Source organism: Myiozetetes cayanensis, unplaced genomic scaffold (genome assembly GCF_022539395.1).
Source record: "Myiozetetes cayanensis isolate MyiCay16 unplaced genomic scaffold, myiCay2020 scf10, whole genome shotgun sequence".
Taxonomy (NCBI): domain Eukaryota; kingdom Metazoa; phylum Chordata; class Aves; order Passeriformes; family Tyrannidae; genus Myiozetetes; species Myiozetetes cayanensis.
In genome coordinates this window covers 13,367,882-13,391,232 of record NW_026086605.1, presented here as the reverse complement: position 1 = coordinate 13,391,232, position 23,351 = coordinate 13,367,882, and the positions used below count along the sequence as shown (strand labels likewise).

The window sequence follows — 23,351 nt, the reverse complement described above, 5'->3', positions numbered from 1 at the left end:
CGCTGCCGCTCCGCATGGGCGGCTGCCCCGCGGCCCCCGGCCCCGCAGAGCCGCTCAGGCCGCCGCCCCCACGTGGGGCCACACGGACACCGCCATTGCCTGCTCCCGCTCCGCGAGCGTCACTTCCCGGCGGGGCGGGGGCCGCCGTTCCCCATCCCGCCCCTCCGGCGGTTCCGGCTCCGGGTGAGCGCGGAGCCATGACGGGCCGCGGGTCGCCCAGCCGGTTCCTCACCGCTGTCCTGCACAACGGCGTGGGCCGGTACGTGCGGCAGCTCCAGCGCCTGCAGTTCCTCTTCAGCCCCACCGCAGCCGACGCCCGCGGAGTCAGGTACCGCCGGAGGCGCCCACCCGCCTTCCTGGGTTGGGAGTGGGGAGCCTGGTGGCCCCTTAACTGGGGGAAGGGGATCTTCCCCCTGCCCTGTCAGCGTGGGGAGGGGACGTGGCTGCAGCCCCATGACCAGAGGGGAGCGGCGGAGTGGGACCCCGAACCTCCTGCGAGACGGGGCAGGGGCTGGAAGGCGGCACCGGTGACCCCTGAGCTCCGCCCGGGCACAGGGGGCATCACCCCAACTTCTGCGCTGTGACCCTTCCCGTAGGCAGGGCATGGGGGGGGTGACCCCGCCTGTGACCTTCGCCCTGGGTGGGGGCTGCGACCCTCCCCCATCTCTGGCCTGGCTGGGGCTCACGGTCCCTCTGTTCCCCAGGCAGTTCGTGGAGGAGGAAGCACAGGACTTTGCTCGGCAGCACCCCGATGTTGTTCTCTACGTGAGCCCCTGCTCGGGCACGGGCCCCCTGGTGCGGGCTGAGTACTGTGAGTGTTGGGAGACACGGGGAGAGAATGGGGATGGGGCTGTCCCTGCTGTGCCCCGGCAGACAGTGCTGGGGCAGCTGCTGTGGGATGGGAGATCAGCAGCTGCTCCCTGTGAGCCTGTGGAGTGGGGGGATCCTGGCCTGACCCCCTCGCTCTGCTGCAGTGAACGGGACAGTGCGGGAGGAGCTCATTGCCAGCAAGACAAGCGAGGAGATCGTGCAGCTGATCACCAAGCTGGCCAACCAGTCCGGCCTGGACATCATCCGCATCCGCAAGCCCTTCCACACCGACAATCCCAGTGTTCAGGGCCAGTGGCACCCCCTCACCAACAAACCCTCCATCCTCACTGTCCAGGGCCCACGCCTGCAGCCGCAATAAAGCCTCTTCCACCCACAAACCCATGCCTCTGCATCCATCTCTTGCCTGTAGAGAGACGCAGCCACACCATGTCCAGACAGAGCCGTGTTTATTGCCAAGGGGATGTGGAGCTGTGCACGAGGGGTGCCAGACACAGGGTGATACCCCTCCTTGGAGGGTGAGGGTGGTCCTTAGCAGTGGTTCATGTCCCCTTCTTGCAGCAAAAACAGTGGGGGCAGGATGGGAGAAGCCAGGTGTGCAACTCTTGCCTTTTCCCACTAAGCACTGCTCTCCTGGAATAGGAGGCCTGTGCTGTAGCCCATGAGGGACCCCAGGGGCTGCCACCCCTGCTTGTCTCCCCTGTAGGGCTGAGCTGGCAATGTCCTGATCATGGAAGTGCCAGCAAGGAACACAGGGGAGGACACACAGCCCAGCAAGTCTGTCCTTCCACAGCTTCTCCAGTGTCACCACATGAAATGCTTTTGTCACCAGTCTCTCAGGTTCCCCCAGGAGGTGGCAGAAGCAGAAACACTTGGGGGGATTTAAGAACCATGGCTGCTTCTGGGAAGTGCCATGAAGAGGAGGATGCTCCAGAAGGAGGCAGACCGGCAGACCCTTGTCCAGGGCTCTTCTTCCTCACTGTATGAGGACATCTCCCCACCCATGGATTGTCCCACAGGTGACAGGGCTGTGCCTGAACCCCAGTTCTCCAACAGCACCACACAGGAGGGCAGAAACACGTGCTTGAGGCCACAGGGGCACTGTGGATGTCAAGGGGATGTGGGTGCTGCGCTGGTCCCTTGTCACGCTGTAGGGCACTGTGGTGGCTGCCAGTCCTGCTGCTAGTGCATCTTGCTGCCTGCTGCTGCATCCAGCGCCCTGGGGAGAGGAGGCAGAGCCCTGTCAGGATCAGAGGGCCTGGGGATGCCACCTCCCCAGGGCACCCAACCCAGTATTTCACCTGTGGCCTCTTTGCAGGGGGCACACGCCCCTTCATCAGCTGCTCCAGTGCCTTCAGGCCATGAGCTCCTCGCCACGTGTCGCTCCCTTGCCAAACCATCCTCTCCCAGAGAGGAAACCCTGGGGAGCAGACGTGGGAGAGCGGGCAGAGGCTGGCAGCCACTGAGGCCAGCCCCCACAATGTGAGATGTGTCCACTGCCCCTCTCCTGCCTGAGAGCGGGCAGCTGGAGAAACCCCCCGCTCCCATGCCGGAAAGGGATCCTGCCCCCTGCAAGAGGCACAGGCACAGTGCATCAGCCCCCAGCCCCCTCCCTGCTCCTCACCCACCTCTCAGCAGCTGTCCGGCTCCCATGTGCCGAGGAACACCCAGCAGGGCTGGCTGAGTCCACGCGTCCATGACAGTGTCTCTTTCATGCCTGGATGAAGAGACAGAAACTCTCCCTCCCCCCGGTGTCCACCTTCAGCCAAGTGCCAGCTCCTATCTCCAGCTTGTGGCCACCGTCGGTGGGTTTTTATACATAAATAGAGCTCCCAAATTTAAATAGATGCGTATTTCTTTTTTTTTTTTTTTCTGTACAGCAAGTCTCAAAAGTAAAAGCCAAAGGAACGGCTGCGCCCGGGCCCGGCCCGGCTCTGCCATCCAGGAGGTAGTTTCGCCTGAGTCTTGTAACACTGCTGGCAAAGGGGTGGGAGAAGGGGCTGAAGGGGAGGAGGGTCCCGCTGGCAGGACCCCCCTCCCTGGCCCCTACACGGAGCTCTCGTCCAGCTTCTCCACCAGCTGCGTGTGTTTCCGCTTCTCCAGAATCTTGCTGAGCTCCTCAGTGAAGGACGCGCTGTAGAGTGGGGAGACCAGAGGCTCCTCCTGCTGCTGTAGCAGCATGTAGCTGTTGCCGTTCATCTTGCGGAGGACGTTGGGCAGAGCCCCCATGCCATTGGTGAGCTCGGCCGGCAGCGGAGGCGGCAGTGGGGGTGAGGCAACCGGCAGCTCCTTGACTGGGGAAGTGGCAGCCGTGGGCGCCTCACCAGGGATGATCCGCAGGCAGCCGTCAGGGTAGGTGAGCTCTTCCTCCTCCTCCTCCTCCCGGTGGCCCTTGCGCAGGCAGTTGGCTGAGATGGTCTGCAGCTCCACGCTGGATGGCCGTGGCTCCCCCAGCACGTACTTGCCCTTGCGCTTCTCCAGGCAGGACATGTAGAGGAGGACGGTGCTGAGCACAGCACAGAGAACCACCAAGGTGACAATGGCAGAGATGTAAGCAACCTTCATGTCATTGGCTGCCTGGCTGGCAGCGTGGGGTGTGGCAGCAGCCGTAGGGCTGCGGGGCAGCTCGGGCAGCACAGTGAGGCTGTAGGCAGCCAGCAGTGTCTGGAGACCCCGCTCCTCCCCGTAGCAGCGGTACTCGCCACTGTGCTGGGGCAGCGTGTCTGTCACGAGCAGCCCATCCACCCCCACGCGCAGCCGGTCCTGCCCCATGCCCAGCACCTCACTGCCATTCAGCAGCCACACGGCTCGGGCCAGGTTGGAGCGCTGGTCGCAGGGCAGCAGCACGTCGTCCCCCTGCAGCACTGTCCGGTTCTTCCATGGCAGGAAGCCTGTGGGGACACACAACGCCTCACACCTGTCCTGGCCACTCTAAGGGACGCTGGACACCAGCATCCCCATGGTCTCGAGTGGTGGCAGACTCACCCCGCCCAGAGATGCTCCGGCATCCCTTGTTGCCGCTCTGAATGTCCTGCACCAGCCCTGTGCTGCAAGGCATTGAGGAGCTTCAGCCATACAGCCTCGGCTGAGCCCACCCTATAGGAGGTCATGGCCACCAGGAGACCCACCACCAGATACTGGCCAGACCTTTCGGGGTGGCTCTGGGGCGACTGTGCCATGGGGTGATGCACAACAGCATAGGATGGGATAGATGGAAGGCTCGTGGGGACCTGGCTGGGGACAGGCAGCCCATCCCTACCTGTCCGTAGTGGCGGTGGCACAGCAGGCCCTGCCATCCCAGGCGCAGTAGGGGTCCCGGGCGAGAATGCAGTCGTAGCAGGAGGTGTACCTGTCACAGGTGGCCAGGGGCACCTGCACGATCCCGCTGGCTGCCCCCACATACAGGCTCCTCTGATGGGGAAAGGGCTGGCTCAGCATTGATCTGGCATGATGCTACTGGGCTATGGGGTGCCCCATGGTGCCCAGAGATCCCCCTGGCAGAGCTCTTCCTTGATGGGGATGCATGAGAGGGCCCCTAGGTCGCAGTCAGTGCCGATGGGTGCAGCTGGCGAGGAGGCCAGGCTGCCCTGCTGCACTCCAGCACATATCCCAAGCTGGGCTGACCCAGGAGTCATGTTCCCCCGTGCCCCCAAACAGCCCAATGCACAGGACAAGCATGCCCTGTGTGTGATGTCTCCCTGCTGCTTCTCCCTCACCTGGGCATGAGAGATCACCAGGCTCTCCACAGGCTGCGGGTCCCTAAACACCTGCATCTCCTCCACGATGTGGATGCCAGAGCCCACCACCACAGCCTTGTGAATCCAGCCGTCCCCTGGAGAGCAGAGCAGGGGTTCAGGAGGGAATGTCTGGTGTGCCCCCTGTCTAGCACAGACCTGGCAAACTCATCCCACACTCACCTGTCCCCATGAAGAGCACATCGTAGGAGAGGCCATCCAGGGCCTGCACCCTGTCCACAGCCAGCTGGCTGTACGCCACGCTCTTCTTCACCAGGAGTGGCTCCCCACCAGCTGGCTTCACCTCCTCAAACATGAGCGGGTGCAGCTTGATAAAGTCCAGGACACTGTTGGGCAAGTCCTGCGAGGAGTTGTAGCCCTTCCTGCGGGAGTGGTCCGTGATGCACTGCTCAGGGGAGACAGGGGTCAGAGGGGAATGTGGCTGCCCCATGCCCTTGCTGCTCTGCACCCCCAGGCACTCACAGAGCCGGGCCGGGGCTCAGGCACCGCACCATCGTAGCGGGCCCACTTGCGAGCCGAGTCCTGGTACTCCATGTAGGGGCCCTCAAAGGCGCGCTGCACTGCCGAGATGCTGTAGCGGCACACGGCTGAGGCCTCCATGGTCCTCCTGAGGGGCAGAACCTCACCTGAGTCTGGACAGACACTGGCTGCTCCCAACTAATGCACACCCAGGTGTGCAGCACGTGCCTGTGTATCCCCTCAAGCATCTCTGGTTCCCCCCCATGCTGTAGACTTGTAGCCCCAGTTGTTTTGGCTGCTGCCCCACTCACCACTGCGCTGAGAGCGTGAAGGCAGCATAAAAGACAGTGCTCGCCCAGCCACCGCTGTCCAGGCTGCAGACGCTGCGCAGCACCTCGTAGTAGGGGATGTAGCAGACCAGGCGCGCCTTCATGAAGGATGTCCACTTGCGCTGAAGGATCTTCTTCCCCCCCACATCACTCTGGGAGGGTGCAGGGAGCATTTTTGCACAGGCTGGTGCAAACCCTCAGTTTCCCCCCAGATGGAGGCATGCTGCCCCTGCATCAAGAGGAGCAGTGCTTGGCTCTCTGTGGTGGGGAACATGCCTACCTTGCAGACACGGGCAACACGGGCCACTCGGGCCACGTGACTCTTGTCAAAGAAGGATGTGGTCTCTTCTCCCGCCCTCTCCATGAAGAAGTAGTAGATTTTGTCATCATCACCTACAGGGTTGTCCCTGCTCTCCCGGACCAGCACAGATGCCACGAACTCAGCATCTGGGGACACAGAACAAGAAGTGGAGATTGGGGACCAGCCACAGGATGGGGAATCCCTCCCTGCCTCGATTTCCTCTCATTGCAAACCATGCAGGACTCCAAGGCCACTTCCCACCCCTGCTCCACACTCTCCAAAGCATCTACAGCCCATGGTGCTGGTCACAGGACTGGGGGGACATGGACATCTCACCATTTAGCCAGTGCAGCGGGGACTCCTCTGTCTTCAGCGGTCGCTGGTGCAGGTTCCTCCGAATGTCAGGGAGGCTCCGAAACTCGTAGCGTGTGGCCGTGTACAAGCCGCCGTCTGAGCAGGGCAGGTACCCATCAGCATGGCCCTGCACCCTGGGGACAGCCCCACAGGCCACCAGCATCCCCTTGCCCCAGGCAGATGAGGTGGAGGAGGATCAAGTCCTGGCTTGCTAAGGCCCCTGCACGCAGGGCCTACCTGGCTGGCACCCCCTGCAGGGTTGTTGGGGATGGGTCCAGGGTTTGTTGGCATCCCACGTGTCCCCACCAGCCCAGGAAAGGTGCCACTTACCCACGATGAGGCCAGTGTAGCCACGGGCAGGGTCGTAAGGGCACTTCTCCTTGCCTTCCTCAAAGTGGGACGGCAACACAAACCTGCTGGCATCCTTGAGGGGGAAAGCGAATCTGATTAAACAGGAGGGAACAGACCCACCTGACCTGCCAGCCTCACGCTCTTTGCAGAGACTGCTGGCAGGGACAAAGCAATGCCCACAGCCGTGCCCTTGTCCAAGCAAGACAAATGCCCCCTGCACCTCCCAGCTGGTCAGAAAACACACGAACAGCCAGAGCCTCTAGACAAGAGCAGGGAGAGGGCTTGGGGGGGAGGAGAGCCCCGGCAACCCACTTTGGCATCGCGTGGGCACTGGGTACAAGCCAGTCAGTGCAGCCAATGTTCCCAAACTGTGCCTGGCTGGCAGATGCTGCTCAGCCGGCCTGGGCTCCCCTAGGTGCTGTCCCTGTCATGGCAGGAGTTATTTTCTTTGGGGTTTGCAGTTCAAAGCATGTCAAATAATGATGGGGCCCTTCCAGCTTGGCAGCTCCTCCGCCTGATTTCCAGTATGTGCGATGGCCAAACCGGACCAGCAGCACAGCCATGGGAACAAGCATGGCCTCTCCAGGGTTCCTTGAACACGCTGGGGACATGGCCCCAGGCCCCTTTCCCCCCAACTCAAGGAGGGAGGTGGGGCAATTAAGTCTCCTCTGACTCAAGGAGCTACTGAAAGGGGGTCAAAGTCCCACTGCCAGTGAAGAAGGCTGCTCTTGGACACACTGCCCTGAGTCACAGCCATGTGGGAACTCCCAGCCTGGCCCAGGAAATCCCTCGGGAGGGACTTCTGAGTCAGCCCCACCACTGTCACCCTTCCTGGGCATGCTTTTGACTGACTATCAGCCATTCTGCAGCCCCTGCTTTGAGAAGAGACCCCGCAATAGCAGGTGCTGGGGACCAGCTGGCTCCAGGGCTGGCACAGCCCATCCTGCTGAGCCCACATGTGCCCTCCATGGCACCAATCCACCCCCAGCCCTCTCATTATGGGGTCAGAGTCGAACCCCAGTCCCGGGGTGGGGACTTTGGGCATCTGCATTGTGGTAGTTGCATCCTCAAACCTACTCAGGCTAGCCTGGGGATCACTTGCCTTCCCCACAAGCCAAGGAGGGGCTGGGACAGGGGCAGAAAGGGAGTAGGGCTGCGGGATGAAATGGTAAGAGGGGTTGCACCTCCCCAGGATGACATCATGGCAGGGGACAGGTGACAGCTGAGGGGCTGAGCAGTACTCACGATGGCAGCACAGAGCGGGTGGAAGGCGTAGGTCCCACAGGCGTAGAGGTGGGTGCTGTTCAGACGCTGCAGAAACCGCACGTGGTTGAAGCACTCGGTCTGTGGAGGGGGAACACAGGCATTACAAGCCAGGGAAAGCAACAGCAGCCCCCCCAGCACCCACCCACTGGTTCTACCTTGTTGTTCTTGCCCTTCTGCTGGCAGTCTGTCTGCTTCTCTGGGGAGGCTTCCCAGTGGATCTACAAGGGGAAGAGAGACTGCTATTGTGTGATCCCCATTGCTGTGGGCCCCCTGTCTCTGCAGGCTCCAGCCTCTATCAGAGCCATCAGAGATGATAAAATCTTCTTCTATTTAGAGCAGGTACGGTTGCTCAGAGTACAAGATGACACCCTGCACACATCCAACCAGCCCAGGTTGAGAGCAGTCCCACCCCCCAACTGGTGGGCAGATGCCCCAGAGCACCTGTAGGAGCCTGAAGGATTTTGGGGTGTCCCTCCCTGGGGGAGAAAAATGGTGCAATTACCCCCCCTGCCCCTCATTCTGCTGGGGTATCCCTAAAGCAGGCAGCTCTCAGCTTGGGGATGTCTCCCACCACTGTTCCCACACTGCCTGGCTAGGAAGAAGCACCAGGAGTCCACCCACAGGAGATCTGGGGACAGACCTGGAGACACCCCCTTCAGGCAAGACCTGAGATGGAGAGCGGGAAGATGAGCAGGGACAGAGTGGCCATGATTCAGACAGGGATTGGGCAGCGTGGGACAGGAGAGGACAACGAGCCAGCAGCAGGCAGAGGCCAGGCTCACCGTGCGGTGGGAGCCGTCAGCCACGTCACTGGAGTTGAGGGCGAAGATGGCTCCCCTGGCGCCCACGTAGAGGATGCCCCGGTCGTCCTCCAGCAGCAGGGTGCTGTAGTTGAAGGTGCGTGTGTTGAAGTGCCGGACGCCCATCAGCTCTGCAAAGGGAACAGGGGTCTGAGGGGGGACCCCGGGGCAGGCACGGCGCAAGCCACTGGGAAAAGACAAGAGGATGGAGCTGGAAGTGGGCAGGAGGATAACCCACTGAGGTTATCAGGTAGACAGTGCTCGGTGCCAGCAGTTACAGCAGGAGGAAAGGAAGAGAAGAGGCTTGGTAGGAGGCAGAAGGCACTAATTGGGCTCAGGCTCACTGCGGAAATTCTCCGCACTAATTAAAGCTCAGCTCAGGGGTGGGAGCTGCGATATCCATGCCCAGCATGGACTTGCATGGTGTTCAGGGAACTGCTGAAGGAAGCAAAAACATGACTGCAGTGACCCCAGCTCTGAACTGAGCCCAGCCAGCCCAAAGGGAAGGATTAAAAAAACCTAAACCAAAACTGCCATGTAAGAGGAGGGCTTCTGCAGTGAGGCTGGGCATTCCTGCCCACTAAGCCAAAGAAACCACACAATTTGGGGTGCTGAGAATTGTGAGGTGGAACTCAGCCCTGACCACGGGAACCCCAAACAAGACTTGGACCCTCCCACAGCAGGAAGAGAAAATCCCATGAGGCTTGGGAGCCTGGAGGCAGTTGCAAAGGTAATTACTACTCCCCGCCAAAAAAGGAGGCATTGCCTGGAGAAAAAAGGGCACCCCAGCTGCTAATGAAACTCTGTCCCACCACCGATTGTTGAGCTGAGCTTCACTAACAAGGTCAATGGAGCTGTGTGGATGCCCAAGGGACAATGACACTTCTGAGCTCACTGACAACACAGAGGCTGGATGTCAAAAGCCCAGCGGCAATTAGAGAAAATCAGGAAGGAAGTTCCCTATATACTATTTGGGCCACAAGAGCCCAGCCCAGGTGTGATGCCCAGCTCAGGACACCCTCCAAGGGCTGCTGGGCAGGGCCAGGGACTGGCCAAGGCTGGCTCCCTGCACATCCTTGTCCCCTTCTGGCTTTTGAGGAAATGACAGTGCCAGACACCCACGTGGGCTCCAACTTCCAGAGCACAGAAATCAGAGCCACCACGTGTAGCCACCACTCCATGCTGAGCCCCCCAGTCCAGCAGGGTGGCAAAGACTAGATGCAGTCACGAAGCACCAAGGCCAGTGCTAGCAAGATCCCAAACCTCACTGCTGCCACAAAGACCCACACCCCCTTACCATCAAAGGTGACTGTTGTCCTGGGAGTGGCGTCCAGGTCGGTGGCAGACCGCCGTGATGGGTATCCCATCGCCGCCACCACCGCCACGACGAGAGTGGTCATGAGATGTGCTGTACCTCCATTCATCTTCCTGCTCTCGTGGCAAGGGCAGCTGCCCCAGCCACTGCCAGCAGGCTGGCACAGCTGATCCTTGGGACAGGCTCTCCAGCTCCCTGGGACACGGCTGGCCACCAAACCCTCCTGGAACACAGAACACCAAGTCAGACACTCTTGCTGTCCCAGCACCTCACAAGCAAGCTGGCTTGAGAAGCAGCCAGCTGCACAGACGCATGGATGCTTGACCAGGCACGGCCTCATACCAGGGACAGCTTCAGGGAAAAACAAACCCTCATTAGCCAAAGGGGAAACAAAGGCATGGCACAAGGTGTCGAGCCTGCAGCCAGCACAGGCCATGGAAGGCAGCTGGAGTGGAGGGACCCCCTGCAGCATCCCCCTGAGGATGACCTCCCTCCCCTCTGTCACAGTGGGGGCAGTCACTTGCTGAGTGCTTGGGTCAGCTGCTCAGACTCACTTTCCTCCAGGTCTCCTCCAGGCTATTTCCTCCTTTGCTCCCAGCCTTCTGCTCCTACAGCTCCCCCTGACAGAAGGATATACTTTGGCACAACCAGCTGATCTCCCATTTCGTTTCATACCCAAACAGCAGTCATGTTTGCCCCCCAAAAGCAAAGAATGGGGTTCAGGGCCAAGTCCCTCTGTGGGTCACTGGTACACTTGGGTGTACCCCAGAGTGGCTGCAGCAGGATGGGCAGTGGTGAGGGTCCTGGAAAGCCCAAGGCCTCCATTGCTTCCCAAAAGCCCAGCTGGCCATCTCCTGCCATGCAAGATACTTGTCCCCAGTTATGCCTCTCCTGAAATGATGAGACTCCTGAGGACAGAGGCATGGGGAAGGACGCTTCAGGCATGCAGCAATGCAAGGTGAAGAAAAACCCATACAGGAAATATTTGGCATCTCCGTCAAGTCTTTTCAAGTGAAAACAGTTTTTCATGCCAGTGTTTTTCAATGAGATTTCAGTTTCTCTTTCATCCCAAGCTCAGCATCTACTTAGGCTCTCACTTTCATGCATTTTTGATTCCTCACAAATAAGCCCTCACCTCTCCCAGCTGCAATGAGCGAAGCCACCAGTTCATCTTGCAGGCATTAAAAGACAATTGCATATCTCTGAGAGAGAGAGAGAGAGCTCCCCAGAAGGAACAAGCACCTATACGTTTGCTGAGGGGCTTATAAATATATACATATATATATAAACCACATACCTGGCCCTGTACAGAAGCTGCTCAAACACGCTCAGTGCAGACGATTTCCCTGAAGCAAATACTTTGCTGTGTCTCAGGTAAAGGGGAGGTAAAACTAACGTAAAACCAAAGTGAAAAGGGCTTTGGGGCCAAAAAGGAGAAGTGAGGGGCTGGATGTGGATTCAGCCATAGTTCTGGAGCTTGCATCAAAGTGGGTTCAGATCCAGATCCCCCACCTGCACTGGCTTCTGCCCCAGAGCATTTCAGGAATGGGGCAGACAAGAAGCGTGTCGCCCTGCTCCCTGATGCATTGCTGCCCCCCAGGAACCAGACAAGCACAGAGTGCCCAAAGAGCACCCCACCCTGGGTGCAGGCAGGGTGCTGTCTGTGGGACTAAGCTCCTTGAAGAGCAGATCCCAGAGCATCCTCCCTCCATATAACTCCTGTTTCTGGGACAAGCCCTATCCAGACGGAGGGTCTGCCCATGAACAATGGGCCTGGAAGGGCAATGCAAGGCAAGTGAGTGCAGATGGAGATCAGTGAGAAAGCAGTTGCTTTGGTGACACCATGTCTAGCATGAGCCAAACCCACCAGGCTTTGTGGGCAAAGTAAGTGGTGGGATCACACCTGGAGCACCAAAGCCCCTGGCCAGCCCTATCCTGACCCTTTTCCATTCCGCCAGTGAGAGCAGGGCCACTCTGGCAGCTGCAGGGACCTTTCCTCAGGACTCTGCATAGGGACACAAGCTTGGAATCATGCATAAGCCACAAGAGCTGCTGGACCTGGGATGGGAAGGTAGAGGGGAGTATAAACCTTCTTACGACAAGGCAAACAACGATCCCTAATAAACAAGTAACAGCCCTGCACGCTGCCAGGCGTCCTCACCCTATCTGCCCTGGACAAACAAGCCCTGAACTTTGCCTGCTGCTTGGCTCCTGATGCGGTGGGGATTGGAGCTGGGAGCAGGGCTGGGCAGGGAGGCAGGGATGGTGCTTATCGCAGGGCAAGCATTGTGCTGAGAGCCAGCCCCGGCTAACATTTAACCATCGAGAGCACCGAGCCAGCACGGGGGAGGAAATCAAAAGTAATAAATTAAGCTGGGGGGCTGTGCAGGATTCCTAGCCAGGCAGGGGGCAGCAGCCTCCCATGCTGCCAGGGCTGGGCTCCTCTTCTTTTCCAGAGAAGCAGCTACACCCATTTCCAAAGACTCCTTTGCCCGAGATCAGATGTAACTTTGTCCTAAAGAACATTTAATCAGTTAAGTTGTAAGAGTCAGTTAATATTTTACTCAAAGGGAAGGGCTGTTCCAAGCTTCCCCATTTTTTTTAATTTCAGGTTTTTATTTTTCATACTTAGGGTGGGGGAGAAAGAGCAAGAAGGAACTGAAACCATTCTTGGCTCCCCTCAGGTCATCACCCCAGACTGCACCCACACCAAACACCCCCAAACTGATAATTTCCCTCTTATCAGGATGCAAGTTCTAAGCTAAGAGTGAAGCCAAGGGCCCAGGTAGGAAGCAAAGGAGGTCTTGGTCCATGGGACACACTGGTGGGGCTGGGGGCAGTTGGGTTGCTCAAGTACGGCACTTCAATGGGAAATCAAGAAAAGCTGGAAATGGAAAAGCCACAGAGGTTTTTTTAGGGGAGGGAAACAAAAAGGGGAGAGGCTGAAAAGCAGCAGCTCCAACGAAACCAGGGTTTTAAGAGAAAAACTGCCCAGAAAAGCCCAGTCCACGCCCAGAGTGAGCTCCCAAGCCCCTTGGCACCTCACCTACTTCCCAGAACAAGGGGGCCGACATAGGAACTGAAATCCGACCTCAGCTCTCATCCTGCCTGTCCACACTGAAGGAGAAGGATGGTGGGTGGAAGCAGGACACAGCCTGGGGGCTGATGAACCCCCCAGAGAGGGGTGAAGCCCAGAACCAGCTGTTCTAATCACGGCGTGTAACATCCACGGAGGCAAAAGCTCACCCTCCTACTGCTGGCTATCGGTACTTCTACAGGATTCAGCTGCAGCTCCCAGCATGGAGCCAGATCCAGGCACCATCTCTCACCAGTGGGGTGGGTTTGCTGGTCCCTTGGGAACACCAGGGAAGCAGCGGGGCGGCGGAGGCGTGCCGGCGTGGGTGAGCGCGCAGGGGAGCGAGCGAGCCCCGGTCAGGTCTGACTGGGTTTACTGGGTCACGACGGAAGCTGTGTGATCATGACTGTGCCGGCATCAGCCTCCCACCGGCAGCCAGCCGGCACAGCACACCCAAACGGGCTGGCCCAGCCGGCACCTCCTTAAAAACCCCATGACCAGCGTCTCCGGAGGAGTAAAAAGCTTTTGATGAGTGAATTTCACGGCGGCAGGTCTCGCCAACCTGGATCCAGCCAAAGAAACAGGCCAAAGAAACTAGCCAAAGAAACTGGCCAAAGCTGTCACATGCCTCGACAGCAACTGCACCAGGAGCTTCTGCAGGACATGGTGGTCCCTTCCCACTGCCCTATGGTCCTCAAAGTCAAAAGGCAGCAAAACCTAGGAGTGAAAGCAGTCTGCAAGCTGCAGTGCAGGGAAGCTGGAGAAACCTCAGATGGGGTCTTACGGGCCCCCTATGGCTGTTCCCTTGGCAGAAGAGATAAAAATTGTGTCAGCTTTTTAATTTCAAAGGAACTCAGGAGAAAGAGTGGAAATGCTGGGTGGGAGCACCACTTCTCCAGCTTACCCTCAGCATCCATTCCGGATGGCAGGACAGAGATTTGCAGAGTGGGATCAGAGTCTTTCCCATCCCACCACTCCCTTAAACAGCTCGTGGTTGCTCCACAAAGATCTAGTAAAGCCCAAGTAAGCTCCCAGAATGGCTGCTGAACATTTCTCCCCTCTCATGCTCCCCTTAGCATCACAGACCACTACAAGCAAGCACTGCTGGCTTCCCAGTGGGAACCCGACATTTCCAGTAGGTCTCCTACAGGTTATGGGGTTGCAAAGCAGCATTAACAAAATCCCCATCAGGGACTGCACCAGAAGATACCATTTATACTTGGCTTTTTCATGGCAGCCCAGCCCAGTCACTCCAAACCCAGTGTAGCTGACTCTACTCACTGGGGCCAACCACGGCACATGCCCCTGTAACCCCCTTGGCTCCCCCCCGACTCACTCCCCCCGCCACATTCCCACTGGCCCTGCACTGTTTTACATCCCCCCTGGGGACCTGCACAGATTGCCCTCAGGTTCAGCCAAAACAGCCCAACTCGTTCCTGGTGCGGATGGGGGGAAAGGCACCGGCCCCAGGGGATGAGATGGGGAGAGCTCCCAGGCGTGGGAACAGCCACTGAGTTATGGGAAAGGAGCCATCCGGGGATGGGAGACAAGCCTGGCACCGGCCTGGCTGCAAGCGCAATGCGTTTTGGGCCCCTCTTTCCCGGAGGCGGCAGACCTTGGGTGGGAAATCCTGCGAGATGCGGGAAGAGGAGACGGGATGGAGGTTGCCAGGCAACTTTAATTCAGCCCTTGACGAACTTCCAGCACTTTGCTTCTGCTGCAGAACCCAACTAGCAAATGATAAAACATCAGATCCACCTTGAGCCACTGGTGTCCATCTGTCCATCCATCCATTCAAAGGGCTTGCTCACGGCCTCACGCCTGGGTTGCCCTGCAAGGGTATGGGTCCCCCTGGCAGTGTCCCCGAAGGCCAGCCTGAGACGAGCCCCTGTTCCCGGCACAGATTTGCAGGGGCAGGATTTGACCCGTGGGACTGGGCTGGCGCTGCTGTGCAGATATTTCTCAACCAGCCAGGATTTTTGTCAACAACTGCAAGAAAAAAATGTGAACTTGCTGAAAGCCCTCCAGGAAGAGGGGATCCACGCTGGGTCAGGAAGGGAAGAAGCACAGTGACCTCCTGGGAGCCCCTCGCTGGGTTTATTTTAGTTGCTTTCTTTAAACAAGACCATGCTTGACCCTGAGGTGCTTCAGCAGACACACACTAGAGCTTCTGCTATTCAGGAAGCAGATATATCTCTCCTTTACCCAAATTTGGGATTTGGGCAGAGGAGGGGAGGAAGAGCTGCAACATCGGCTCTTCTCACGGAGCATCCTGCCGTGCTCCCTGCGCAAAGCCCCCACGCACAGCACAGCCATCATGGAGCCAGGGAGGCGGGAGGCACGCTCCAGGCCATGGGAACGGCTCCGAATTTCCACAGCACAGCCCCCATCTGCCATCAGCAAAGCCCAGCATATCCGGCAGAGGAGAGCACCCAGCTCTGATCCCAACAACGTCACTGCAGGGAGGAGACACATGAAGGAGCAAAGTGATGGATGGGAGAGTGAGCGGGGACGGTCAGGGATGTGGGCCAGTTTAAGGGGCACCAGTGCCGGTGGGAGCCAGACATCTAAACAACCCTGAAAAGACAAACTGATTCCTCAGCAATAAAACTAACAACAGCCCAATTTCCAACAGATTCACCCTACTGGCCCCTAGCACCACATCCCCCTGTAGCATTCCTCTGGGGAATGCTGCCCACCCAACAAGGGGCAGGGACCAGTGATTGTGTCTCCTCTGCATGGCTGCAGGGATCAGGGTGTGTTAACTTCTCCCAGGCTCCCTGTTTTCACTAATCTCACAAGAACTTGTTCCTCTCCTCCATCAGGTCGAGTCTGACGTGGAGCACGAGGTTCAAAGAGGCTGCCAGGCAGCAATGGAGCTCACAGCCAAGTCCCCATGACAGTTCTTCCAGCCATTCCCATCCAAACCCACCCCAAAAAATCCAACTGAGAAAATAAAGCTGCTCTGGCCTGTGCCATGGGCAGGCATTACCTGCTTAAAGCCATCCCTTCCAGGCATGGGGACGGCTCCGCTTCAGCTGCTCCTGACATGCCACAAGCAGATGGCAAGAGCACAGTGCCCAGGATGGCAGAACAGAGCCCTCCTCCACTGCCCACCCTAATGGAAAACCCACTGACACCAGCTGTTGGTTGAAACAGCTCCTTGACTAGCTCCAGAAGCCTTGCTCAGAGCTGGTCTAGGAGGGAAGGGTAGGAGAGGAGGCTGAAGGGCAAATCCTTGCAGCTCAGCAGTGGGACCAAGACCACTAAGGAATGCCACAGTCAGATTAGATGCCAAACCCCCAAACAGAGCAGCAAATCTCCCCTCACAGGAGCAATTCCCCACATGCTGGAGGCCATCTGACTCTTGTAAGACAGAAATGAGGACACAGTCCCCATGGCTTTTCTCTCCTTTAAAGCCCATATCCCCCCTGTGGAAACCCCACAGCAAAGCCCCGGGGTGACCCTGCAGCTCAGGAGCACCTGAGAGCCCATCAGGGAGGTATGCAGGAAATGGGAAGTGAAACCAGACTCAGTGGCCTGGCTCTGACTTCATCCACCACCAGCACACCTGCACACCCAGGCCATGGGGGGTGCACATCCCTGGGGGTCCCACCTCCTCCGCTGTGAGGAGGAGGCAGGCTCAATGCTAACAACATCACCCCAAACCCCAACATCTTCTATGCTTTCCTGCCTGATTTGCAGCATGACAAGCTTCACCACTTGCCAGCAGCCTGGACAGACAAACAGACAGCCCTCCACATCACAGCAAATTCTCCCAGTGAGGGGGCGTCTGCATCCAAGTGGCTCAGTGCTGTATGCAATCTGCAATTCAGCCTTCAAAGGCTTTGTGGCTGAAGCACATTGTCTCCTCGGCAGAAGCAGCAAAATAATTGTAGAATTAAATTCACAGGAACAATTAGAAAGAAAACAAGAGAAAAATCCCGACCTTAAATGTAAAAGGACAACTCAAAACCAGCAGATTTCAGGGCTTTTTGAGGCATCTGAATCCATTTGCTCGTCCCTATGGCTGCACTGTGTTTCATTTCACTGGGCTCATACAATGCAAGACACGGAATTAACTCGGGTGTTTGTTTAGAGCCGGTTTGTCTTCCAGTTTTTTTTCCAAAGCCAGGTTTGAGTTTCAAAGACGTTTCTTGGCAATGCCTGGGGTTCCCACCGCTGGCGTGGTGCGGGGCTTTCCCAAGGGGAAACAGAGGCTCAGAAATCACACACAACCTAAGTTTCCCTTGGAAGCGGGGGCAAGAGGTGGAGCACAACCCTGCTTGTCTGGTGTGAACGTGGGGGCTTTCTGCTGCAAGTCTGTCCCTCTGCCTTTTATTTATTCCAAAGATAAACTGTTTTCTTTTCCAACATCCAGTAAAACCAGATGACAGGAGCAGTTTTAGGGCTTCCAGCTTCATCAACCTCTTCTTGTTTCTTTCACTTTTCCTCCAACAAAGCTTCAATATGGGGTCAGACCCAATTTTGATATTCAATTTTGCATTCAAAACTGCACAGCACAAAGCAGTAATATCTGGCCTTTCCCACAGTCGTTTGCATACCACCAGCTTTGCTGCCCCAAAACCAGATCCCCACATTATTTACATGGGCTGGGCTTTGCAACAGGCAAACAAGAGCCCTCCATCAGGTAACGGAGGAGGGACTGTACCTGAAGGGAGCTTTTAAGCAACAAGAAAAGCAGAACCCGGAGCACACTCTGAATCGAGAAGCTGCATCCCGGCCCCCGCACCAGTCGGTAACATGGTACCTGAAATCCTCATCCTCCTTCATCTCCAAGCAGCAGAGCTCGGACCCCGGGAAGAAGGAGGAGTGGATTTGGTGATGACCTTGCTATTGCAAAGCCCTCATGCTCGTAAATCACCAGGAGCTGGTGGCACAGCCAGGCGGGGAGGGATGACGGCAGCAGCATTTCCTCCTGAAGCGCCAGCCCGGCAGGGAGCTCTCACCTTTGAACAGGAACAGGCGCCGCACCACTGCCGGGGGGAAGAGGGGAGGAGGGGAGGGAAGGGGGCTTTCGCAGCAGGGATACATAAAAAGCTCTGAGGGCATCATCCCCTCCCCTCCAAGAGGCAGCAGGTCGCCCGGGACAGGCTCCCCCCGGCCACAAAACCGCCCATCACATGAGCTGCTTCCCAACAGGTCTCGTCAAGATGCCAAGCAGAGCCGGCGGGCAAGCACAGGGAGGGAAATTCCCCACACGCGGCCAGGCGAGGCTGGCACCACGTCTCCGCTGCACCCACTGCTGCCCTCCTGCACAGGTTGCCGGCAGAGCCCCCCTTGCCAGCCCTGCTGAGCACACCTGGATGCTTTTTCCCCGGCACATGATCTACCAGATTTGCTGAATAAACCTCCCAGCTCCGGCAAACCCTCTGCATTCCTGGTGGGTAAAGTGGTGAAAGGTTCAAATGGATGCTGGAAAAGGCAGGGGGGAAGAACAAACCTACAACACAAAGCCTCATCTGCAAGAACCGAAAGGGTGTTGGGGTTTGGGGTTTTTTGTTCCCCTCAGGTTGCAACACAACAAAGTCACGATAGGGATCTTTCCTGCTGGGGGCAGCTCCCTGCCCCTCAATCCCTCTGGGCAGAGCAAGCCTGGCCAAACCGAGATGAAGGAGAGACCTGTCCCGCAGGGCAGCATCTCCACGGCTGTTATGGTCATCCTGCCCAGATTTGGGGTTCAGGCGGGGGGGGGGACACACTCTCAGCCTGTGCCTGCTGCAGGGGGAGGCAAAGCAGCCTGAGTCCACAGGACAACTAGCACCAAAACCACCGCGCTTTTTCTATTAATAATTTCCCTGCATCTGAGCAAATCTGCACTCCTCATCCATTTTGGGAAGCCTCTTTGTCTTTGGAGACTGTTTTTCTTGGCACCTGAAGAGCCTTATCATGATTCCCCCTCCCACTTCATGCTCTTGGTTTTAAAGGCCAGGGGCAAGTCAGTGGCCCACGTGGCTATGGATGGAAAGGGAAACAAGAGCCCCAAATCCCAGGGCTGCCTGGCTGCAAAGCAGGTACCTTCTACCCTCAGACTGGCACAGAGATGCAGCTCAACCCCAATGCAGAGAAGCCCCCAGCATAAGCTGGTCTGCTTTGCCCAGGGGCATCTGCAACCCCCACAGCAATGCAACCCATGGAAATGAATCTCAAGGAGTCAAGGCTCAGACAAGCCACGTTCTGTGACCACCCCGATTCCCAAAAGGAAGTAGAGGGGGACAGGTATTGCACTGCACCACCTGCACCGGTTCTGTATCTTGTCCCAGCCATCTGAAACACCCAGTTACCCCAGGTAACACTCAGTCTCCCCAGCAGTCCCTTTCCCTGCATACCCATGATCCCCCTAGCTGGCTGGGGAAGGGAAGGGCTGTATCCAGCTCTCTCCTCCTGGAGCTGGTGCCCTGTCTGTCTGCAATTGACGTCATCGTGTTCCCTCACACCCTCAGCATGCCCCCCCGCCATTCCTACCCAGGTCCCCCAGCCCCATCTCACCCCTCACCCCAAACTGTCCTCAGAGAAAACTCCCTGCACTGCCACCAGATTTGACATATCCCACCTCCCCTCCCGCTCATAACCCCCAAATCCTCACTCTGCATCAGACCTACCCTGAACCCCTCTCCATCCTGTGTCAAAGGCATTGTTTTCCCCAAGGCATCAACTTCAACCTCTGCAGGTCAGAACCCTGCTCCTCCTTCTCCGGACCCTACCTGTGTGTGCAGCACTCACACCCAGCACCCCAGATCCTGCCTGTGGACTCGGCATCTGGATCCACTCCACCAGATTCTGCCTGCAGACTCAGAACCCAGACCCAGCAACCCCAATCCTGCCTGTGGAACTGGACCAAGACCCAGCACCCCAAACCCACCACCCTGAACTGAGACCTTGCCTGCAGACTTGGCACCCAGATGCAGCACTGCAAACCCTGCCTGCAGACCCAGACACAGCACCTCAGGTCCTACCAAGGGACCCTGACCCAGCACTCCAAATCCAGCACCCCAGATTCTGCCTGTGGACTCAGCACCCCAACCCAGCACCCGAGCACGCAGACCCAGCACCTCCAATCCTGCCTGTGGACCCGGACTGAGACCCAGCACTCCAGATCCAACACCCCCAACCCTGCCTGTGGATTCAGCACCTGGATCCAGCACTCCTAGTGCTCCTGTGGACCCGAACCAAGACTCAGCACCCTTGACCCTGCTTGTGTGCACAGCAGCCGTACCCAGCACCCCAGATCCTACCTACAGACTCAGCACCCGGATCTAGCACCCCAAACCCTGCCTGCAGACCCAGACCAGCAACCCTGGCCTTACCAAGGGACTCAAAACCCGCACCCAGCACCCCAGATCCCACCTGCGGACTCAGCACCGAGCCCCAGCCCCCTTCCCTGTGCGCGCAGCACCCGCACCCAGCAGCACGATCCAGCTTTCCGGATCCTGCCCGCGGACGCGGCGCCCAAACCCAGCGCCCCCGGCCTGCGGACCCGCACCCCGCATCCGCACCGGCCGGCGGCTGGGCTGGCCCCGCTCGCGTCTCCCCGGCACTTGCCTGGTGCGGCGCGGTGCGGTGCGGTGCGGTGCGGTGCGGCGCGGTGGCGCAGCAGGTGCGGGCGGCACGGCGCGACAGGGTGCGATGTGATGCGGTGCGGCGCGGCCCGGCCCGGCACAGCTCGGTACGGCGGCACGACAAGCACGACAGGGCTCGACAGGGCTCGGCTCGGCAGCGCAGCCCGGCTGTGCGCGACCCCGCCGAGCCCGACCGAGCCGCGCCGAGCCCCCGCACCGCCCTCTGCCGGCCGGCGTGGGGCTGCGGCGAGGAGGAGGAGAAGGAGGGGAGCGGGACAGGGCTGCCCCTGCCTGCGCTGGGTGGAACCAGGTGGCAGCATGTCCCTCGGCAGACAGGGACGGGATGCTGCCCTGCAGCCTCTGGTCAGCACCCAACACGTGGGGTGGGCTGGGGGCTCACTCCGAGTGGGTGGTTTGGGTGATGCAGCCCCAAAAAGACCTGTGTGCCAGCACTTTGCAAGGCCAGGGAGGCAGAGGGCTGGTGTTGTGGGCTGATGACTATGAAAAAGCGTGACCAAACATGGATAAGCATCATCCTGCTCTGCCAACACAGCACATGCCACCAGTGCCATCACACTGCAACCCCCAGTCAGTGCCACCAGTGTCAGCACAGTGCAGCCCCCAGCCGGTGCCACAGTGCTCACCAAGGTTCCTTGCTCCCCAAAGCCACCCTGGCATCCTGCACCACACGCCTGACTCAGGCACCATGCCCCATCTTCTCTCTGTTCTCAGTATGTGTCTCCCCATTTACCCATGGCAGAAGCTTGTTTGGAAACGCAGGCAGGTAATGGTTTCTCTGGGGCCCTGTGTGGAGCCTTTTAATCCTGGGTGGCTTCTGTAGCTCCTCCCCACGAGCAGGAGCTGCCAGGTTCAGGCCTGTGTTTGCTTACCTTTCGCAAGCTTCCAGCACCTGGCCAACCCTCCCTCCTCACAGCTTCGGCAGGCCTCCAGAAAGCTGTGTGTAATCAGCAGGTTGGATCTAGGGCAGTTGGAAATCAGCTGGAGCGGGAGGTGGGCAGACGCTGTACCTGCGCAGGCTGGTGGGGTGGCCGGGTACTGCCAGCCCATGGTTACAAAGCCATGAGGTGCCCAGTCCCAGCACCATTCTGGCTCAACCCCTCCACTCCACACCAACCCCTCCAAGGGGTGAGGTCTCCAGGAAGGGCCATCCTGATCCCCACCCTGCAGACCTAGAGCCAGACCTACAGTAGGGCTTAGAGCTGAGCAGGCTGTGCTGAAGTTGCTGAGCATTGGGAGTCTGGGAATAAGGGTCAGCCCCAGTTGTGTTCCCACCACTCCTGGACCCTTTAGCATCAGTAAGGGTGGCAGGGCCAGGGTGTTCCCAGAGGGAATCTGACTCATATGCTGTTCTCAAGGCCTCTAACTGCCAGGATCCTGCCTCCTAAAAACACTGTGGGTGGGAAGGAGGGTAACACAGGTTTGAATACCCCCAGTCCTCAGCCATCTGGGTGCTCCTACTGACCAGTAGCTCTGTCACCCTTGCACACACTCACCAAGCAGCCACTATCCCCTCACCCAGCATGATATGCCAAGACCTATTCCCTGTTCCCCCTCGCAGGGACCCCAGAAGAACAGAGACGCTACCAACCTCCTCCAGTGCTCCCTGCCTTCCCACTCTCACCTCCTGTATGCTCCAGAGAATAATTACCATTTCCTTCTGTCCTTAGGCAAAACTCCGGCATCTCCTCCACACCTCACCTTGCCCCGCCTCTCTGCCCACCCTGCGGAAGTGGGATGCCCACACACTGGGAGCCAGGCAGGGCTGGTGAGGCAGGGATGTTCTTGGCCAGCCTGTCTTACCCAGGGACTGGGGAGTTCAGGTGTTGGAAGGCAGCCAGTCCCCCACACCCTCTCTGAACCCCATTCCCTACCTTGGCAGAGGCCAGCTGGAGGCTGCAGGCTCAGTTATGGGGAGAACTGGTCCATGAGCGCTGGAGAAGGGGGTGCCAGGGCTGAGACAGGGCTCCCTAAGGCTCCCTCCTTTTCCAGGGTGCTGTGTCTGTCCCGTCCTGCAACCGCACTCCCTGCCTCCCACGTGGCTGGAAGCCGAACCCAGCACAAATTGAAGCTTCGTTAGTTGCTGGCCTGGCAGTGGGATAATTAGTGCATGAGCGCAGAGCAAGCTGAGCCTGGCGCGACCAACACTGCGCTTTTACAGGCCCAAGCTTGCGAAGCTTTAATTAATTAACACGAGTCATCAGCAGCTGGAAACAGATCTATTTTCAGAGCTTTGCCTGCTCTGCTGCCCCCATGAGATTAACTGAAGGAATTTAGGGCTCCACGAGGCTGAAGGCCAGGGCCTTCCTCTTATTTGCACAGCTTTTCCAAGCGTCAGAGTGGGCTCCAGGCAGCAGAGTGGATTCCAAACAGACCCAACCATCTCTCACATCAGCATCCCTCTGCCCCACAGAGGTGATCATGCTGTCAATTGGGGTCTGGCTTCTGCTTCAACCTCACCCCAGAGCCAGCAGGGGGCTGGAAGAGGAATATCCTATTGGAGCAGCCTAGAATCATAGAATCATTAAGGTTGGAAAAGACCTTCAAGATCATCGAGTTCAAACTTTGACCAAACAACACCTGGTCAACTAAACCATATCACTAAATGCCACGTCCAGTCATTTCTTGAGCATTTACAGGGATGGTGCCTCCACCACTTCACTGGGCAGTCTGTTCCAAGACTTAACCACCCTTACAAAGCATAAATTCTTCCCAATGTTCAACCTGAACTTCCCCTGGTGCAGCTTGAGGCCATTTTCTCTTGTCTTCACTGGTTGCCTGGGAGAGGAGCCCGACCCTCACCTTGCTACAACCTCCTTTCAGGTAGTTGTAAAGAGCAATAGGGTCTCCTCAGAACCTCCTTTTCTCCAGGTTAAACAACCCTGGTTCCCTCAGCTGCTCCTCATATGACTTACAGCC

At 58.1% G+C, this 23,351-nt stretch overlaps 2 protein-coding genes across 7 annotated transcripts in view; one reads left to right on the top strand and one right to left on the bottom strand.

Annotated features, from left to right (window-relative positions):
- The first annotated feature begins 176 nt into the window (after nucleotides 1–176).
- On the top strand, nucleotides 177–1,208 carry MRPL43 (mitochondrial ribosomal protein L43). Its single transcript, XM_050334875.1, has 3 exons — nucleotides 177–328; nucleotides 705–811; nucleotides 975–1,208. Exons 1-3 carry the CDS (start codon nucleotides 198–200, stop codon nucleotides 1,187–1,189), a joined length of 453 nt encoding a protein of 150 aa, XP_050190832.1. The 5' UTR covers nucleotides 177–197; the 3' UTR covers nucleotides 1,190–1,208.
- Nucleotides 1,209–1,260: 52 nt separating this feature from the next.
- The window catches only part of SEMA4G (semaphorin 4G), a 29,898-nt gene continuing 7,807 nt past the window's right edge, over nucleotides 1,261–23,351 (bottom strand). For 3 of the 6 annotated variants that reach the window (XM_050334774.1, XM_050334782.1, XM_050334798.1), the window contains 16 exons: nucleotides 9,741–9,981; nucleotides 8,426–8,574; nucleotides 7,799–7,861; nucleotides 7,623–7,721; nucleotides 6,357–6,450; nucleotides 6,009–6,122; nucleotides 5,652–5,818; nucleotides 5,354–5,523; nucleotides 5,046–5,190; nucleotides 4,746–4,968; nucleotides 4,545–4,660; nucleotides 4,088–4,239; nucleotides 3,814–3,875; nucleotides 2,457–3,719; nucleotides 2,130–2,248; nucleotides 1,261–2,047 (listed from right to left, as the gene is read on the bottom strand). In XM_050334774.1, the coding sequence (XP_050190731.1) occupies nucleotides 2,875–3,719; nucleotides 3,814–3,875; nucleotides 4,088–4,239; nucleotides 4,545–4,660; nucleotides 4,746–4,968; nucleotides 5,046–5,190; nucleotides 5,354–5,523; nucleotides 5,652–5,818; nucleotides 6,009–6,122; nucleotides 6,357–6,450; nucleotides 7,623–7,721; nucleotides 7,799–7,861; nucleotides 8,426–8,574; nucleotides 9,741–9,867 (2,526 nt within the window). In that variant the 5' untranslated portion in view covers nucleotides 9,868–9,981 and the 3' untranslated portion in view covers nucleotides 1,261–2,047; nucleotides 2,130–2,248; nucleotides 2,457–2,874. Of the gene's footprint in view, nucleotides 2,048–2,129; nucleotides 2,249–2,456; nucleotides 3,720–3,813; nucleotides 3,876–4,087; nucleotides 4,240–4,544; nucleotides 4,661–4,745; nucleotides 4,969–5,045; nucleotides 5,191–5,353; nucleotides 5,524–5,651; nucleotides 5,819–6,008; nucleotides 6,123–6,356; nucleotides 6,451–7,622; nucleotides 7,722–7,798; nucleotides 7,862–8,425; nucleotides 8,631–9,740; nucleotides 9,982–12,804; nucleotides 12,988–20,397; nucleotides 20,583–23,351 lie in introns of those variants that run through there. The other 3 variants (XM_050334790.1, XM_050334804.1, XM_050334807.1) reach the window with 3 other exon arrangements.